Source organism: Pyxicephalus adspersus, chromosome 2 (genome assembly GCF_032062135.1).
Source record: "Pyxicephalus adspersus chromosome 2, UCB_Pads_2.0, whole genome shotgun sequence".
Classification (NCBI taxonomy): domain Eukaryota; kingdom Metazoa; phylum Chordata; class Amphibia; order Anura; family Pyxicephalidae; genus Pyxicephalus; species Pyxicephalus adspersus.
Window position 1 is genome coordinate 115,377,824 of NC_092859.1, and position 19,248 is coordinate 115,397,071.

A 19,248-nucleotide genomic window follows, 5' to 3' on the forward strand; every position below is an offset into this window, starting at 1 on the left:
CTTTATTTGGGAATAAAAGTCTCATGTTTCACCCCAGATATGTATACCCTGAATTATGCCCCACTCATAACTAAAATTCTTGAGGAGCTGAGGCAATGGAAGACTTTACCTATATCACTGATAGGTCGCTGTCTTATTAAGTTGATTAGCTTTGCTAGATACCTGTACCCCATGCAGACACTGCCTTTTTTACTACGTCATGCAGATGTGCAAAAACTTCACTCAGCATTTGTCACATTTATTTGACAAATTAAACCCCCCCGCATTTCTACAACCAAATTGTTTCTGCCTAAATAGAATCTAGGAGTTGGCCTTCCTGATCTAAGAAAGGACAACTTAGCCTGTATATTCAGACATATAAAGGATTGGTGGCATAATACCCACCATTACACAATGACTAGTTTGGAGTCTCTACTAGTATGGCCTTACTCCCTCTTGGGCCTTTTAAATACCCCATTTTCACTTCAATTTCTCGAGAGTTTAAAAGCAACCTTTTGCTACAAGATAGGTTGGTAGCTTGGAGGGAAATAAAGAAATTTTATGGCTGCCATATTGGGCCCACCACTGCCACTCCATTACGATCTACACTATGGTTTCCCCAAGGCCTGGTTTACAAGGCATTTGATGTGTGGGACAGTACAGGCTTTAGATGCTTGGGACAATTATTGGACGATTCCAAAACGCCTCTTCCATTCGAGCCGCTTAGACCCATCTCATCTTTTTTTATATTATTCACAGGTGAAATCCACCTTTTTTGGCTCTGCTGCCCCTCCTGATACTTTATCGCTAGCACCAATTATTTTGCATCTCTTGGGTGAGGCCTCTGCTAAATACTACATATCCCATCTTTATCCTTGTTTAATGGAGAGTACTGTCACTACCCCTGCACTAACGTCCTTTGTAACAAAGTGGGCTTCCTTTTTGGATCTTTCCCCTTTCCTTTCAGATACTCTGGACCTCCTAGAGAGCAGTCAGGATTGTGTTCACAAGGTAATGATCAGCAAACAATGGCGGGAGGTTCAGTTTAAAATTGTTCATAGGGCATATTATGCCTTTGATATCCCCTTTAAGCCCAGTGCATTTGGCCCAAGAATTACTGCATGCCCTAAATGCACATACAATAAGGCCCCTTTGGAACATGCCCTATGGAACTGCCCTGTTATTGGAAAAAAGTTTTTGATTTTTTGCACTTGGTTACATGGGGGGGGGGTCAAGACAAATACGCCCTCATATGGCGCTTTTCCATGATGTTTCCACATTGGCACCTCTCACTGGGACACAAACATGACCATCAGTTTCTAAATTTGAGCATCTCTGCCTTCTAGCTGCCAAGAAATGTATACTGAAACAATGGGTTGAACCTTTTTCTCTTACCACTTCCCAGCTCTTACAATACCTCCAGGCTATAATGATAATTGATGAAACTGAGGTCACCCAGCCTCGTGACACCCACCTACAAAAATTCTTTAGTACTTGGATGCAATATTTAAAACATACTTTATCACCCACTCAACCTAATGATACTAACCGCCACACGGTTTTGTACGACACCAGAAACCTTAATTCATCTTAATATTCGTCTAGCTGTACACAGCTAGTTAATTATTGAGGACCCAAGGCTGGATGACTATATATATTCACTGTACTCATATTGTATCTTTTTCACTTTGTTATTTTTCTGCAATGATGCATTAGTGATGATGCGTCTGATTCATTATGCTTTTACTAGAGAAACTGGCTTTAGTATTTGTTCCCTGTGAATTATCCATCTGTTATGTTTTGTTATTGGTTACGGTTCGTTGATTTCATTGTTCTGACTGATTTTTGAAAAATGGAAAATGGTGGAGTGGCAGAATATGTTTGTATTTGATATACTGCTGATTAAGTTGTATGTGTATTTATATCTTTATTTCTGCCAAAAAATATTTAAAAAAACCAAAAAAAACAAAAACAGTCTAAGCAATATGGTCTTGTATATTCTTTGTAAAAATATAGTTTACACTTTCTTTTAGAATCATCTATAAATTATGCCATGTAACAATATCTCTACTGCATTCCACTCTTAAAACAAATCATGTTTGAAATATTTACCCAACTTCCCCTTATTCTCTTTTCATGTAAAGCTGGCAGGGGTGAGAACGATACATTGCAACCTCAGGTGTGGAAGAACATTTTACTCACCATGTAATGTACATAATGATGGGAGAGTCCCAAACTCCACAGTATGACTTGTATGGTGTTCTATGATGTTATATTAATATTGATGTGTGTTTACTGCTGCATAATGAAAATATTTCCACATTTTGTAACTTAGGGACTCAACAGTACATATAATGAAATCCCGCTAAAGAGGAGAAGTCCCACCTTTAACAGCTGTTGCTGGTATGGGTTTGCCTTATTTTCTCCTTTTGTTTTGTTGCATCTCAAAACCTCAATTTCCCCCTTCTTTGCCCAGTTACCAAATGTCTTTAGGACAAGTGAAAGAGAATAAGCCCAATGTGGATGTAGATGGCATTAAAACATGAAAGAGGTTGTTGCCCTTCCCCAATCAAAATGAATTAGGTTAATTTTCTCTTTATTTTAAACGAGAGAAAATGCGGCAAAAACAGCTAGAATCCTGGAAACAGCAAGAAGTGAAAGTACAAATTAGGAAACTATGCCAGGTAAGCCTCATGGCTGGAATTGGTGAGATATAAAAAGCCCACTAAATTCACCTACTACTTTAAAACACTGGAGATACACAATGTTCTACACACAATGTTCTATATATATATAATGCAAATCACAATTTGCCTACAGTTTTGCAGTGTGCTATATATCTTGTTGAACAACATAGAATACATAGTAAACAGGTTGTATCCAAGAAGGCACATCTAATAGTTTAGGTTAACGTGAATCTGCTCACTTTAACTTTATCTTACACAGTTATCTGGGCTCCCCAAATGGAAGTACTGATTTGCTCAGTACAATCATGTTTCTCGATTTCCGGATTTACTGGGTAATTCCTTTGGATCCCTAGTGCTGAATGGATCTGCAGAGGAGTAAAGGTAGGGTAAGTATTGAGTAATAAAGTATAGATTTTGCTCTAAATTAGGCAAACTGGCTAGTCATTTGTCATTGTCGACCTATTTTATATGATCCACATAAGATTTCATATAAGGTGTGTGCTGTAGGTTTAAAACCAAATTACAGGGATATGCAAATAAAGCTTTATTACAAAATCATCACATTTTGCATAAAATCCAGTAAGACAAAAACTTCTTCCTAAAGTAATAGGGTAACACCTATGCAAAATGAACATGCAGCCAAAGTCATAAGGTTTAAGCCAGTTAAAAAAAAAAAAAAAAAAAAAAACAGTGAAAACTATCTTTATCTCTTTTAGACAAGGGGACTCTCACTGTGCTGTACAATACTTTTGGTCAGTTCTGACTTTAATATACCAACTGAAAATTATGGAATTAGCTTCACATATCCGTACAATTGACCTTTTAATGAACGAACCCTACAAACTAATTATAATATAACTGCACTTTCACTATGGTTTATATATTTGTACCTGTGCACACTGCTTTGCTGTAAAAATACTTCTCCTGGTCACTACTAGTTTGGAAGTGAAGAATAGTCTTATAGAATCTTTTTCAAAAAACAGTGTGCAGTCACAAAGCAAATGTTTTACAGGTAATGCAACCGGATACAGGACTTATCCCCCATGAAGATAACTCCATATACAGATGTTTTTAAAGGCTGCAGGAACATGTACTCATTTAAAAAGCGTAGTTATACTTTAACTAGTCTTACAATTGGGCAGAGCCAATAGCACAGCACAGCACAATAGAGATACATAGAAAAATATGTATTGAATTACAAATGATCAGAGACACAATTTCACATCCTAAAGAAACTACAATATGTTTTTTTTTATCTTGGACTGAGCCCAATACATCCATAACTGAAACAACCTCCCTTACCCTATACAAAAACATTGAGGCACATATGGCTTCAGAGAAGAGATTTATACATCGAAAAAGGCACTTTGGTACAGTTGGATTTCGGTGACTTGCTGTGTCACATTTTACAAAATTACGTAATGATGGATGCAAGTGTGTCTAAAGCATGCAACTGATTGTCTGTCCCAGGCAAGAAAATACGGCATTCACCAAGCAATTGATAATAATACACTATTGATAATAAATTAGGATGCTACAGCCAGTCTTCAATATATACAGCTTAACAGCACCCATAAAATGATTTTATGGCCAAAATGCTTAAGACAACTAAATATGGTACTGGCTGTAACGTATGTGGCTTGGTGTTGAGATCATCCTATGTTTGTAAAAGTAAAAATATAAAAACAAAGTGAAACCATGGGCAAGAAATGCATATGAAAATTATTGATCAGTGGTTATGCATCCATCCCTTGGTGATAGTATAAAAGGAATAGACAAATACCAGCAAGAGAACGCAACAGAGCATGGTCAACATAATTAAAGCACACCAGTGTATAACCATACAGGCCCACATTCTAGAATTATGGACGGTAGTGCTTGATGATAGGTCAGAGTCTCAGGTTCTTGCCCATTCATTAGCTTTTTTCACGCCTCTTGCTGCTGTGCCCTGCATTCCCCCCAGTGCCTGAGGCACCAGAATCACTATGTGCAGTGCTGCCCTTTTGCTTTTTCTTATCGCTTTGTGGTTTCGAGTGGCTCCGCTGCTTGGAGCTTCCTGCTTTGCTTCCTCCTCCAAATAAAGCTTGCAAGGAATTTATAGCAATTATAGCAATAATAAGTGAATGCAACAGTAAAGGTGCTGGATAAGGGCGTAAGAAATCACGAATAAGCTTAAGTGTAGATGGAAGAGGGGCATCCAATGAACGACGAGGAGGTGGCTTGTCCTGAAAAAAGAAATAAAAAAAAAAAACAATTATCAAACCATAGAACTGGGGAGATGAACACATTAAGCTGCAAAATAATCTAATTTCACAGAGTGAAAAAAAAAAACAAATACAGATTTACAGAGCTGGCATACAGCAATTCTTCAGTGTAAACCCAAAACTAACCCCAAAAAATAAAAAAAATTACACTTACCTTTAATCTTACAGATCAGTCTATCCGTTGGGTGGTTTCTTCCATCGGGTCCCGCGTCATCCCCGTATCCGTCTTCGGCCTAGCGTCGCCATCCTCTCCTTTCTCCTTCCGTTTTCTCCTTCCTACGTCACCCGATTCCGCACTGTACAGCGTCGAGATCGGGTGACGTAGATTGGGAAAAAACTTGCCGATCTCACTGCGCATTTTTTTCCCTATTGATGAAAAGGCTCTTGGCTGTTCGGCATATTCTGCGCATTTTGGGTATGCACAAAAGGAGCAGCCAAGAGCCTCCCAGGATGGGTGACGTAGGTATCCTGGGAGGCTCCCAGCTTCCATTAATTTTTGATCACCTAGGGGATCGAGAATTAAGGGTGTTGCACTTAAAACAACACTAACAAACAAAATACTTACATTAAATAAAATGGTTGTCTACCCTTTTATGTAAAGTAACAATTCTGAGTTTAGGTACGCTTTAAGTTCTTTTCTGCTTCGGTTCAGAAGCATGCCAAGTTGGAAGAGGCTAGGTTCATTCTGTGCCATTAAGAGGGGGTGAAAGAGGGCAGAGGAATAGTATAAACTGGGATTTTAAGATGACCATTTAGGATAATTACAAAGGATAATTAGGTAAATTGGACCAACAAGGCTTTACCAAAATCATCATAATAGAAGTGCTCTTCTTTAAACACTTCATTGAAACCAGATTTTATACTCAGTGTAAATACGTTTAATTTAAAAAAAAATCCAAAAAATGTATTTTGAAACTACATCGGTAAAATCAGTCCAAGACCTATTAAACTGTTATTTTTGGGGTCAGTCACTTCCAGATATCCTAAATTTTCATAGACAATGGTGAGAACAATTCATCCTGCTTACTGAGGCACCACAAGAATATCTCATCCTTTTAATAGCACATTACAGAAAAAGTTGAAAGTCATACTCTTGTCTGGTTTCCTAATGGTTATTGTTGGGTATTCTAGTAAGGATATTTTGCCACAGATCCAAAAGATCAGATCCATCTGTCAAAATGTTTTACCTCTCTCTAAAACATATCAAAAGCAGGACAAGTGTTAACATTTATGCTGCTTAATGCAGACAACACTTAAAGTTTACAAAAGCCCAAATAGACTTGGTGAAATTACAACAATACAGCAAGAAAAGCATCATTTTCAATCCAATGTCTTACTACAAATGCTTTTTCTCAACCACTTCTATTAGTTTAATTTTTAATCAATATATAAAATTGCAGTGACCCTTACCCTAATAAATAAATACAATCTCGAAGTGATAAACTCTAATAGAAAGACATTTCTACCTAGCCTTTAAAAATCACAATTACCCATACAAACCTTAAGTCCATGCTGGCTCAACATGGATTCCAAGGTAGCATCTCCTATGAAAACAGTAGGGAAAAATTCCTCAACATGACGTCGGCGCCACCAGTGATTGGCTGTTTGTCTGGAAAAGGAAGTATGTATTAACAGTAAGTAGGCACATAAATAGGAATGGAAGTTGTATACCCAAAAAACTATATTTAACAAAAACAAAACATTTAGTACATTTTTTTAATCAGATTTACTTTTTCTTTGAAAATACCGTATATAAAATACTAAACGCAGTAAACTGAAAACAATGTTTAAACAAAGATTAGCTGTCATTGCCTTAAACACACAATGTTCACCAGTCCTTGACTTGATTAACAACTTACTGATATATCAATACTTTGAGAATCATTGTCAAGAACAACCATGTAGATTAGAAAATTCCAGCTATTAGACAGAAAGTACTGAAGGCTTTGGATCACCGTGCCAGCCAGGGAACTGGTATTTTCATATGGAGGGATCACTAATGTCTACCTTCATACTTGTTTAATAACAAATATTTTCAACAAACAAAAATCTGAGTTTGACTGTAATAAAACAATATATATATACAATAAGATGCAGGACTTCAATCATTTAGCAATAACAAGCCTCTATCTTAAAATCTCTATTTTATTAACAGATTATTGCACAAAGCAGAATGCCATACCTACAGAAAGACATTTTTCCTGTATAAAGTGGGGTGTAGTATTTGGCAAAAAGTGAAAATATCCCTCAGGTTTTTGGGTAATCAATCTTTCGCACTATTGGCGAGTGAGGACACCAATTGTAACTTAAGCCATAGGGGAGTTTAGGGATGAAGGAAAAGGCAGACTATGCAGCTACCATAAGTGTTCTGGTTGACTTTCCAAAGCAGTCCAGATTTTATTCTTAAAGCTTTTAAACAGAACACACATTCTGCCTGCATTATCATGCACCAAAAAAACCTAATTAAAACCAACTTGTTTGATTAGTGTAATATGCACAATTTTTTATGCAGATAATAAAAAATTATATTAATTCTTTTTAAACAGGTTTATAGGTGTTTACTGCGCCTATTCGTCACTGTAATCTGCAATGTATGCATTGTAAGAACTTGTAAGTACCAAACATGATTCTTACCCCGTTTGACCATTCTCTGTAAACCAATACTTGAAGAGTTGTGCTCTTATATAGTGAGGGGGACGAGCATTGAAAGGATACAGGGACTCATCATTCTGCACCAAACGCACCACTGTAAATGAAAATCATTGTACACATAAGAACCATAAATGTATTCCAAAAACTTAAAAATATTATTTTTATCCTCATATGTATTTTTTTTTTAAGAACAGCAGCCTTTGGCTCTAACCAAAAATATTCCAAATTGGAGCATTAATGCAACTCTGTAGAAAAAACAAAACTGTTAAGACAACTGCAAAATAAGGCAACAAAATACTTTCCTTTCCCATTACCCAAGGCACTAAACACCACTCCAGACACTAACTCATTCCTTTAAAGCCTTCTTGGTAACATATGCAAGAAAAGAAGGGTAGGTCTCCTATTAATTCCTACTGTAGTTCTCACCAGTTCTTCTGAAGGAAGTGACAGCAGCAAGGGGACCCTAACAGTGTTGATTTTCAAGGGAACTTCAGGGGACCAATCCCAGTGACTAGAGTGCTGTTCAGTGACATTGAAAAGACCAGCCTTCGTTTACAGATAATAAATGTTTAGCAAAATATTTCAGGACAAGGTTACTTTAAAGTGAGTGCCAATAAAGGTAACATGTACTTTTTGGTGAGGTGCCTACACAGACACAACGGAAATACTACATATATTGAGCGGTCCTCTACTGTTGTTTATAAACATATATATTCATCATATCCACATATTTCGTATAGCTTACCATCCTTGTTTCCCTGCAAAAGTCGATGAACAAAGCTGGTAAACCATGGACTCTGTGAGTGATCTCCAAGGGCTGCAAACCACATCTGCCAATCCAAGCGAGGCTGGTGAGGAGTGATGATTGGAGGAGGTGCACTTATATTTCCTGGCTTGTACATGAATTCTATTTCCTGGGGGAAGGTTAGGGATTACAAAGAGTCAGCACAAAGCTAACCTGAACCAAAGAAATGATGTATATACCAAAAAAAAAAAAGAAAACAATTCATAAACACTAATCTTCTGTTGGCAGTATTTTTCATAATCCCTACTAATCAAATCCAAATCAAAAACACCCAAGTACACTCAGCCTTGCTCCCCCAAAATGTACACAGGGTCAGTCATTAGCAAATCCTTTTAAAAAAGACCATATGTAAATTGTACAAGTGTCCAGGGGAAAGCACAGCCCTGATGAAGAGACTCTGTCCCTGAAGAGAGTCAGAAGTTCCCTACCGGAACAATACAAAGACTGCCTCAGGACAATTGTACAATTGAGATGTTATCTTTTACAAAGAACTTCTAGTCTACCAAATAATAAATTTACCTTGATGAACTTTACAAGGTCAGTGCCCTATTTTCTGTAAAAAAGCACATCTAAGCAGACCAATGATTTTAAGGTCAGTTGCGTTCTTTATCATTCGAGCCATGAAAAAATTTTCTAATAGCTACAATGCAAGTTAAACGACTTGGGGGGGGGTAGCTGCCTTAGAAAACTTAGAAAAACCTTGTAAAAGTAGAGTTGTACAAAAAGCAAAGCTGTGAGAGTGCAGGCCCACTCATCCCTTACAGCACCCATCATTAACTAGGGTTGCCAAAAGCTTTGGCTGTTTGACCATGCAATGATGACCCCATAGTTTGTGGCCAGTAGCATGACATCAAACTATTTATAATTATGTGTAAGGGAGGCATCCTTTCCATTGACCACCAATCTAAGCTGTATTTTTTCTGTAGGCCTCCCAGTCTCTTAGGCTACGTACACACGTGCAAGAATTACCGTTAGAAAATGAACGATTAACGGCAGATCAACAAATATTCACAATTATTTTGAACGATCGTATTGTGCACAATTCTGTACATGCTGTAACGATATATGATCGTTCAAATATAATCCACCAATAATGTACACACGCTAGATACGATCGTTTGAACAATGCACGAAGTGACATGTACAGGAGAAAGTGTACCGCAGAACAATCCACAATCACTGAACGACCGTACACACAATAGATATCGAACAATGGTCGCCCAATCAGATCCACCGGAACGGTCGTTCGTTCCCTGCAACATTCCTCATTCATCGGCATCATTGCCCTGTCGTTGTGCACTTTTATTGTTAACGATTACCGGACGATCGGATGTTAGTCGTTCGTTTCCAAAGATATTTATTGCACATGTGTAGGTAGCTTTAGTATGGCTTCCCAAAGACCTAAAAATTGATTTAAGTGTGCATTACAGACCACCTGCAGAAAACTACAGATAAAAGGGGGTAAAAGGAGAAAAAGCATCAGTAACTGGTCTTTTTTTGAAAGAAACTTCTGCACAAATTTAAAAGAAATACACAAAAGTACAGCAAGATTTTTATAAAAATTCACATGCCTCTTGTATTAAGGTATTTTATATCCAAAAAGATTTAAGACTGACTGACTTATGAAATACATGGGGATTTTTTATCACAATCATTAAGCTCTGCATTAGATTTAGTAAGTATGGTACATTACTGTTCTCTGGACTAACCAGAATAAGCAGTCTATGGTGCATGTAAATGTTGCAATGATATTTGCAATTCACAAAAACGGTTATTTAGATTCAAATGTGGATTTATACACCTTCTGCTGCCTTTGCAATCCCCATTCTTAATCACTTTTGAATAATCAAATCCCAGAGCTTGAGAGTTGTTCTTTAGAGCACAGTAGGTGTGACTGTGCAGGGTGTGTGTGAGGATCAGCACAATGGGACTGCTGCACTTACACAGAGCACAGTAGTTTAGATTTCCTGTATGCTGCTGGGGAAGGAAGTCTGGAATGGGCTGTGGAACTATGACAAAAAAAAAAAAAAAACTACACATGCGAACACACACAAAAACTTTATATGCAGCCTGATGTTACAACACAAATTATTAATAATAATACAAAAAGTACACTTAGACTTAACAGTGTTACTAAATAACAGACAAATCTTGATAAAGTAAGTACGAAATGGAATAAAACTATACTGGAAAGGTGATGAAATGGTAGACCGTCCAATACAGAGCATAGTAGCCAATTCTTTATCTAATCCTTCGGTTGCTAAAACCAGCAACATCATACCTGTATGTGACCTTGAAAGCAGTTTCCACCCTAGTAAACCTTTGCTTCCCTACAAGGTTAACTAGATCCCAAAAGTAGGTCAGGGTAAGAAACGTATAAAAAGCTGGATGCATTCCTAAATACATAGAATAAACTGGCTATTAACATTTTTATGTAGCAACACCAGGGACTGCTGATCCAGAGAATGTCCCCTGTTGAAGAAAATTAAGCCATGCCTTAGGGGTTTTTGTCTTCCTCTAGATCAACAATCAGTATAAGTTTCTGAAAAGGATATGTAAGTTTTCTATGTATTTATTTTACCCAACTGATCTGCAAGGTCTTTAAAGTTTGTTTTTTTTTTTTTTTACTCAAATTCATTATGTAGCTTTGCAAGAAAGTTGGTGAAATTTTTTTAAGGATATGACTAGTTTTCAAGGCTTCTGAAAGAACTTCTATCACTCCTAACATAAATACCTTAGTTTTGACAAATAAAATATATATTTACCGTCCAAGTTTGTTTGTCATAACTTCCTTCTACCACAACTTCTGGTCGGCCCCCAACACCAGTCATCCTTCGAAACAAGCCATAGGAGTTCACCAGCTGATATCTGTCCACTTTACTGAATAAACGATGAACAGATGGCCAGAGCTGACCATTAGACTCAAAATCGATGTAAGTGTAAGGTACCTGTAATTGATCACAGGAAAAAAAAGTGCACAACATTAAATGTATGAATTCAACCTTTATACATAATACATTTGAAATAGTGGGGATGAAGTAAAGGTACAACTCTCAAGAAAAGATAACAAAAAGGAAACAGAAAGTTTTCTTTCAGGTTATAACATAAGCCATGCAGAAAGTTTACACTATTAACAAAATCCTTTATGCTCCCAGCATTACTTCACAAAAAAGACTTTTCATGCAAAGTTGTACATTTTAAAATTGCTAGCGGATTTATATTCCCTATAGGTTGAACTTGATGGACTTTTTTTCAACCTGACTAACATTGTACAATATTGTAACATTTTTCATATTAACATGGATGGGAAATGGAAATACTTGTAATGGCTGAAGGCAATAAACATTTGTTTAAATACATTATTATATATTTAGAATATCCTACCAAGCTGACGGTAAACATGCCAACTGTTGCAAAAGAAAAAATAATCCATTGTATGGTTGCCCAGAACTTCCAGAAAATGCCAGGAATTGATGCACTCCTAAAATAAAAATAGAAAAGCTATATCTGTATAGCAATATACACAATGCATAATAAAAGTAACTTTTCTACCTAGAATTGGTGGATAAAATCTCCATTTTCAAGATCACTAACTCCTAATATTACCCTGCCCAGTCTGGTTCTTCTGAAGAATGATGTTTTCTAGCCTGATTCCAGTGTCCTATTCTTCATTCCATAAAAACTTGTTGAGTTCACTGTGGTTCTTGCTGGAGACTCCATCATAAGGAAGCAAAGCCCTGCCTCTACCAAGATGGCTGCTTACAGAGAATACAGTGCAGAACAATATTTAGAAAGGCAGTAGAAAAAAAAAAAAAAAAAAAAGATCAACTACATAGGGACCACAGTCAATACTACTTACTAGTTCTTTGCTTGCTTTTTTTTGGAGAAAAGCTTCCTAATGTGTTTTTTTTAAAGGACATTTATTTGGGGGAGACAAAATTCCTTGGTAAGAAATCTGCCTAGAAAAATGGGTAATGTTCCCTATTATTTTAATTTCCCTAATCTATTTTAATCCCTAATTTAAATGACCTTGTATTAATACATTTTTCAACATAGTCCATATAAAAAGCAGCAGCATGTATATATATGACCTGGTGATGTACTTACCTGTACATGCCGTAGAGTATCTCCCAACCTAATGAAGCAGCTGCTAACCAGATAGATGGAAATGTGAGTGTCCTGAGCCACTGCAGAAAGTCATGATAGGTAAAAGCTGTAAAGTAAAAGACCGGGATCTTTTTATACATTGAATATTTAGAAAATAACAAAACAATATTAGAAAATGCATCATACAGATTAATTGCCAACACATGATAAAACTTACCAGTTTTGGATTCCACGGAGTAATTTTCCAAATTTATTTGAAGATTAAAATATTTTACAGTCCAAAAAGCAAGCAACCCAAAAGCCAAGAGATCCAAGAGTACAGTAAGAGACTTTATAGAGAATCCCTGTCCTGTAAAAAGAAAACCACCCAAAAAAAGAAATTAATGAATACAAGTAAATACAAACCTGCTCTACTCATATACCCTGCCAGCCTAGACACACCAAGCAGAAAACATTTATGAACTATACAGCATTCACTACTTCACTCAAATATTTTTGGAAACCACAGTGAGGGAAGAACTAAAGTAGACTGTCCTAATGCCTAGGAAATACCTAATGCTCCTAACTAAGATTATACTACTCATTTTAATAAAACAAAACATAGAATAGCCTATTTCACTGTGAAAAGAGACATACGACTACCCCTGCTTTGCCCAAGTACTTATTAAGGACTGAACGGCAGTCACCTTTCTGCTGCGTTTTTTTTCCCTTTTGCTCCGATTTTAAATTTTGATCATCCAAGAGAGAGAGGCAAAGAACCAAGGTCAGCAGATTAAAGAAATTGTAATTTCCAGTGACTATAATGAGGACCTGTAAAAGAACCTGAAAACAAACAGGAAACCATTAGTACACGAACAGTAAAACCCAGGGTCCACATACTGCAATCTTTAGGTTAGAATGAAACAATCAAATGAGTTGCTTACCTGGGAGTAAAATGAGAAAACACGAAGCCTTTGGGAAGGAAGGAAGAAAAGCCATGGAATCCCAATTTCTACGACATATGTAGCAACTACTGACAATTTTTGTAACCACACAGGAAGCTGATGGGCGAACCAGGCAGCAGGAGTTGGGATACACTGGGTCTCATAGTGATAGGTAAGAGCTAAGTGAGAACAAATGTAAGAATGAATACATAGCTAGAGTTATCAATTCAACTTTCTACTTGATTCCTCACCATGCCCTTCCCTATATTGATAGCAAAAACAAATGTCTTATAGTCACATAATTGATGTTCCTTTCCTTAGATCCCTTTATGTTTTTATTCAGACATATAAATATAATATGTATTTTTTTACATTACTTCCCCAAAATGCACAACTTGGAAAAGTGGAGTGATTCACTGCTTTACTTTCATTTACCACAGCTCCTCTAAGTTCCTTTTTCAATAAATGTACAAAATTTTGTTTCATTTAGCCAGAGCAGGGTTCAGTTAGTAGACTTGTCTGGTTTTACTGCTGACTGCATTACCATTAAAGAGATTTCACAATTCCACTCACACAATAAAAAGTGAACCTCACAGCAACAAAACCATGACTTGACTGTTCTTGCTGACCACTGCTAATATCCTTCTAAATATGGCTGAAGCACTTTGGGAAACAAGGTGAAAATGAATCAGAGCGCCCAGAAAAGTGTGTGTGTGTGTGTGTGTGTGTTTGTTTGTTTTAAAAACGCAACACAATACGTTTTTTTTCTTTCCATTAGACAATTAGATTTTTTTTTTTTTTTTTTATATATAATGTTGCCAGAGTTGTCTTTTTTGAGTAAGTTATTGGGTGAAGCTTAATAAAGATCAGGGACACTAGAACAGGAGTGTCCAACCAATCCTTGAAAAGCAAGTACAGGTCAAGATTTTGGAATAATCTTTGTAAAAAATATCTCACTACATTTACTGTTATCTGAGAAGAGACATACTACAAATATACAGATTCTGGCATTCAAGGACATGAGTTGGACACTCCTGCACTGGGATGTTCCCCTTCTGCTAACCCTCCAGGTAATGTCACAAAAAGATACCTATTGGCACCTCTCCCTGGCTAAGAACATGTATAATACAACAATACAAAGTAACACATACAATATAAAAGTAATACAAATGACCTCACCTGTCAAACCCCACCATGTAGGGCACCGGCTAGTTAGTTTTACAACTCCAGATGCAAACATAAGTCTAAAAAGCAGCCATCGGATTAGCCAGAATGTGATGCCATCATGAGGACTCCAGACGTTTGTCTTTGACCGTAAAGCACGCAGTGGAGCTACTAGTATTGTTAGAAATCCCGCTTCGAGCAGAAGACTGTCCCTGAAAAATTAAAAAAGCACATCAGATTCTGTTCTGCTGTGGGCTTTTTTCATTAAAACACAGGGTTTGCTGCCATTAGGACACTTACCATTGGAAATACAGAAAAACTTGTCCAACCTGCAGAGACAGAATGAAAATATAAATAGAATATAAATATAAATATTGGAAAAGCTTAAGGAAACCCTTTTAAACAAACATGGAAGATGTTTCCTTGACTTTGAAATTCCATGACTGTCATGCTAACCTGCTTATCCCTAATATGTAGATCCCTGGCCCAGAACAAATACGGAGATCAGAAAGGTCCTTAACTGTATTCCTGTTTTGAATCAATAACTCAAGTATGCAACCTACAGAGAGCCTGGAAGCAGCATTATTAGAAAGACATGAAAAAGTGGAACCCCATTTTGTGGTTTAGTTTAAAGAGCAAACCTTTACAGTAATAAAGAGAACCGTGATAAACAAAATATATAGGCTACACATAAACTTCTGGCACACAGTATCTTTGTACTACAGTGCATGATTCTACCTTGGGTGGCATTGTAATGTGGAGGATGGTCTCTGGGAATGATCACCCTATTATGTCTGACCTATTATATGCTTATGATACTCTTACACAGAAAGATATGACAATGATATCTGGAATAAAATTCATAATAAAATCAGAAATAACTTGATGTACGACTGTTGTGACTTTCCAACACAATATGTAACAGTAAACATTTCATCCTGTTAGGAGGTATTTTGCATGCATGTGCGACCATGTGGATGAATACCAGGCTTGAGAAACTGTATATTCTCACTATTTTAGTAAAGCTGTAGAAACAAAAATTAAAACATTTTAAGAGTGTTCCACAAGAACTGAAATTCCAGTAAGATTTGAGTAGCAGCATTTAGAACAATGTCAGGAGATCAAGTGACAAGATCTCTGCATCCGAGCAGTCTGCAAAGTCAAACCTACAGAAGCCCTTTTGAAAAAAAAAAATAGAATGGCCTGAACTTGTCATATCTCCCAAACCACTGCGAACATCAATGTATTGGTTCAACCCTTCTTTAATTCATTAATAAAGTAAAATTATGGATACATGAGGCGAACTCACCTGATATACTGATAAGTAGAGGATCCAAAGCAGGAGAAACACCAAGCTGTCTCGTAGGAAACTAAAAAGCAATGCACCCACAGAAAGGAGAGTTCCTAGTAGGCAGATGAGTTCCATTCCTTGCTCTGTATCCAGTCCGATTCGGGGGCCTAGCCAGAGTAGCGTAGGAGAGTCCATCAGTTGTTCCCAAAATCCCTTACCGGTAAAGCGGAGCATCCTCCAAGCAGGTAAGATTCCTTCACGTCCATACAAACCTGAAACAATAAAATCATTAGTTATATGATTTTGTGTAATTTTAACATACTGTAGGTGGAGATTTGAATCCCCATTAACATTTCTATTGCCATCTGTGCCCCCTTTTAAGGGCTTTCTGTATTTGCAGAAACAAATTTCAGATTACAGGCATCCCCTGTGCTCCGAGAGTTTTGTATGTGATGAAATAATTGAGCAGCACATACAGAATCTATATAAATCAAGTAGTGCAGTGTGGGGAATGCTAAGAAACAAGTAACGTTGAATACATTTGTCAGCAATAAATGATTCCATATAACCTGATATAATAATCTGATTTGTGTACATTTTTAGAATGACTTTTCCCATTAAAAAAAAAAAACAATACAAAATAATTGCCAAGGCTCTATTGATTATGAACAAATCTTATTCTGCTGGCATCAAAGAAAGATGATTTTATCTTGTATGATTAGCTTTATTCCATATTACAACACTGCTGCGGGCCGCTTATCTACAATTTGTGTCCTTGATAAAATGACAACCCTTGTGTGCCAGGATCATGATAATGCCAGGTGGACTATGAAAGGGCAGCACACAGAACAAGTCTGCACATGGCAGAAACATATGGCCTGATTTATTAAAGCTCTCTAAGGCTGAAGAGGATACACTTTCATCAGTGAAGCTGGGTGATCCAGCAAACCTGGAATGGATTTCTCCAAAGCCATTTGCCATTTACATTTGCTCCAAAGCAAATGTTTTCAATCCTGGATCAGATCCATCACAGGTTTTCTGGATCACCCAGCTTCACTGATAAAAGTGTATCCTCTCCAGTCTTTGAGAGCTTTATTAAATCAGACCCATAGACTTCATATGAACCTTGCTATATACACCTCATAAAGAAGAAGGTAGATAGCAGTGCATTAGCTTAGTGCTGGTGAACAGTACAGATATTATATAATGTGAACACTGACAATGAGAATGGCAGGACTCGTTTAATGTTAGGCTTTCTTTCCTTGACCAGTCATTTAATGCCTTGTATTCTATGAATGGCCAGGGATTGGCTAAAAAGAAATGGGGAAGTAGCTTTACTGTTCAAAACACAAAAACACACAAAAAATGCTTAACATTGAAACAAATGGGTCCATTCATTATAACGTATATGTTTATTTTGACAGGTTGTAGTAGGGGGCAGCATTTATATATTTCGGTGCATTTTTGTTGTAGCCTAAATAAACTTGATGTAGTGTGGCATGCAAATGCTTAAAAGCAGTGACAGGCTGATACCACTCCGTTTCACCAGTGTTTTACAGTGGGCATCCGGGGGCGATAAATTTTCCAGTAAAATACTACAAGTCTGAATGATTTTCTCATCAGGGCACCGGATGTACAGCTGTGCCATTCACTGCCACTATGCAGAATATTTCCACCACACACAAAGGTATAGGGACATTGCAAGAGGTATGTTTATCATTTTCTAATAAATCTACATCACTGCCATATGCAAATCGTTTTTTGTGTATTCCTTTCCAGAATAGTTCTTTAAAATGTATGTAAACCACAACAGTGATCTTCTTTAAGGCTACGTACACATGTGCAATAATTATCGTTGGAGACTAACAACCGATCCTCCGATAATGGTTAACAAAAAATACACAACAAATATGAACAAGGAATGTCACTGGAAACCAACGACCATCCTGGCGGATCTGATTGGGCGATGATTGTTCGCTATCTATTGTGTGTACGGTCGTTTAGTGATCGAGAATTGCTCTGCGGTACACTTTCTCTAGTACAGGTCACTTTCTGCATCGTTCAAATGTTTGTATCTAGTGTGTGTACATTATTAGTGCATTATTGTTACAGCTTGTACAGAATTGTGCACTATATGATCGTTCAAAATAAACATCGATCGTTCGTTTTCTAACGATAATTATTGTACATGTGTTCGTAGCTATATCCTCCAACAAAATATACAACTAGCAATGTTGTTGCATGTGTCTAAGAAGTACAACAAAATCTCCTTTGATTCTTCAAGAAACCCAGTGAATTTCTGTATCTGTGCCATAGGCAAAGGATTGGGGTACTATAGTCCTCTCCTAGTGACAATACTCCATATGTACAGTACAGTAAATAGGAATTGTCAGTTTAGTACAGCGTGTGTATTAGCAGCAGGATCACTAAGTAAAAAATGTACAAAATAGGAAACTAATGAGGCCCCCCCATTAAATGCCTGGTGAACAGGAAATGGTTTAGATACAATAAATATATGATCAGTTCTGGAGATGGTAAACCCCTCACTCAGAATGTTAATATTCATGACAAAATATCAGCAGCAATGCAGAAATATTGCAGAATAGTTGTTCTATATTGGGAGATGTGATAGTAATATAATGGCATGCAATGTATCACTGCTGCAACAATTGCACCCCTTCTAATCAGATCAAATGATCATTTATGTAACTAATTCCAGTGAACTGAAACAAAGTATCTCTCTGTATTATCAATGATCGCCTGCCTGTAAACTAATATAAAAAGTAAAAAAGAGGCAATCTTTGCCATCTGCAAGCAACCATCAGTATTCTATTACTCCTTGGTACAGCAGTTACCAAATCCCTCCATACCTGGAATTTGGGTATACAAAGAGAGGAATGCACACAGGTAAATCCCACTCATTCCCCATAGGAAGGCGCCCCGCACCAAACGCAGATCCCCCATTTCTGCAGACTCTCCGCTCTTTGCAGCTTTCTGGATGACTCACAACGTGGACGATCCACGCATGCGTATTACACGATGCCGCTCGCCCTGACAAGAGCGCAAGCGCGAGAACTCGGGTCAAACAGCGAATTTCCTACTGCGCATGCGTAGTTCCTCAAACTCTCGGCGCCTCACCGGATAACGCTGGACAGCCCTATTCCTAAGGCGCATGCGTCACATGAAGGTGTACCAAACATGGAATTTTATGAGTCTGCTGGATTAGTACTGAAATGTTTGTGTGGCTGCTCACAAAACGGAGCACGAAATAAACTGACTCCATTTTGTTCATACTTCTGTACATTTAGTACATTAGTACTATTTTAAAGAAACAGCAGCAGCTGGAAGTTTTAGGACTAATAAATGCTAAGCAATA

At 37.2% G+C, this 19,248-nt stretch overlaps 1 protein-coding gene across 1 annotated transcript; it reads right to left on the reverse strand.

Annotated features, from left to right (window-relative positions):
• Positions 1–3,195: 3,195 nt before the first annotated feature.
• LMF2 (lipase maturation factor 2) lies at positions 3,196–18,887 on the reverse strand. The gene is made up of 14 exons (XM_072401979.1): positions 18,743–18,887; positions 15,891–16,144; positions 14,882–14,910; positions 14,597–14,793; positions 13,418–13,596; positions 13,181–13,316; positions 12,712–12,843; positions 12,495–12,600; positions 11,772–11,868; positions 11,153–11,335; positions 8,328–8,496; positions 7,565–7,676; positions 6,431–6,539; positions 3,196–4,891 (listed from the first exon to the last, which is right to left on the reverse strand). The coding sequence occupies exons 1-14, from the start codon at positions 18,834–18,836 to the stop codon at positions 4,583–4,585; spliced, it is 2,106 nt and encodes a 701-aa protein (XP_072258080.1). The 5' UTR covers positions 18,837–18,887; the 3' UTR covers positions 3,196–4,582.
• Positions 18,888–19,248: the final 361 nt, after the last annotated feature.

Coding starts and splice junctions, on each gene's coding strand:
- LMF2 (XM_072401979.1), bottom strand. CDS start 18,836: ATGGGGGATCTGCGTTTGGTGCGGGGCGCCTTCCTATGGGGAATGAGT. Junction 16,145..18,742: donor TTTGTATACCCAAATTCCAG/GTATGGAGGGAT, acceptor TTATTGTTTCAG/GTTTGTATGGACGTGAAGGA. Junction 13,317..13,417: donor TTTTCTCATTTTACTCCCAG/GTAAGCAACTCA, acceptor GTTTGTTTTCAG/GTTCTTTTACAGGTCCTCAT.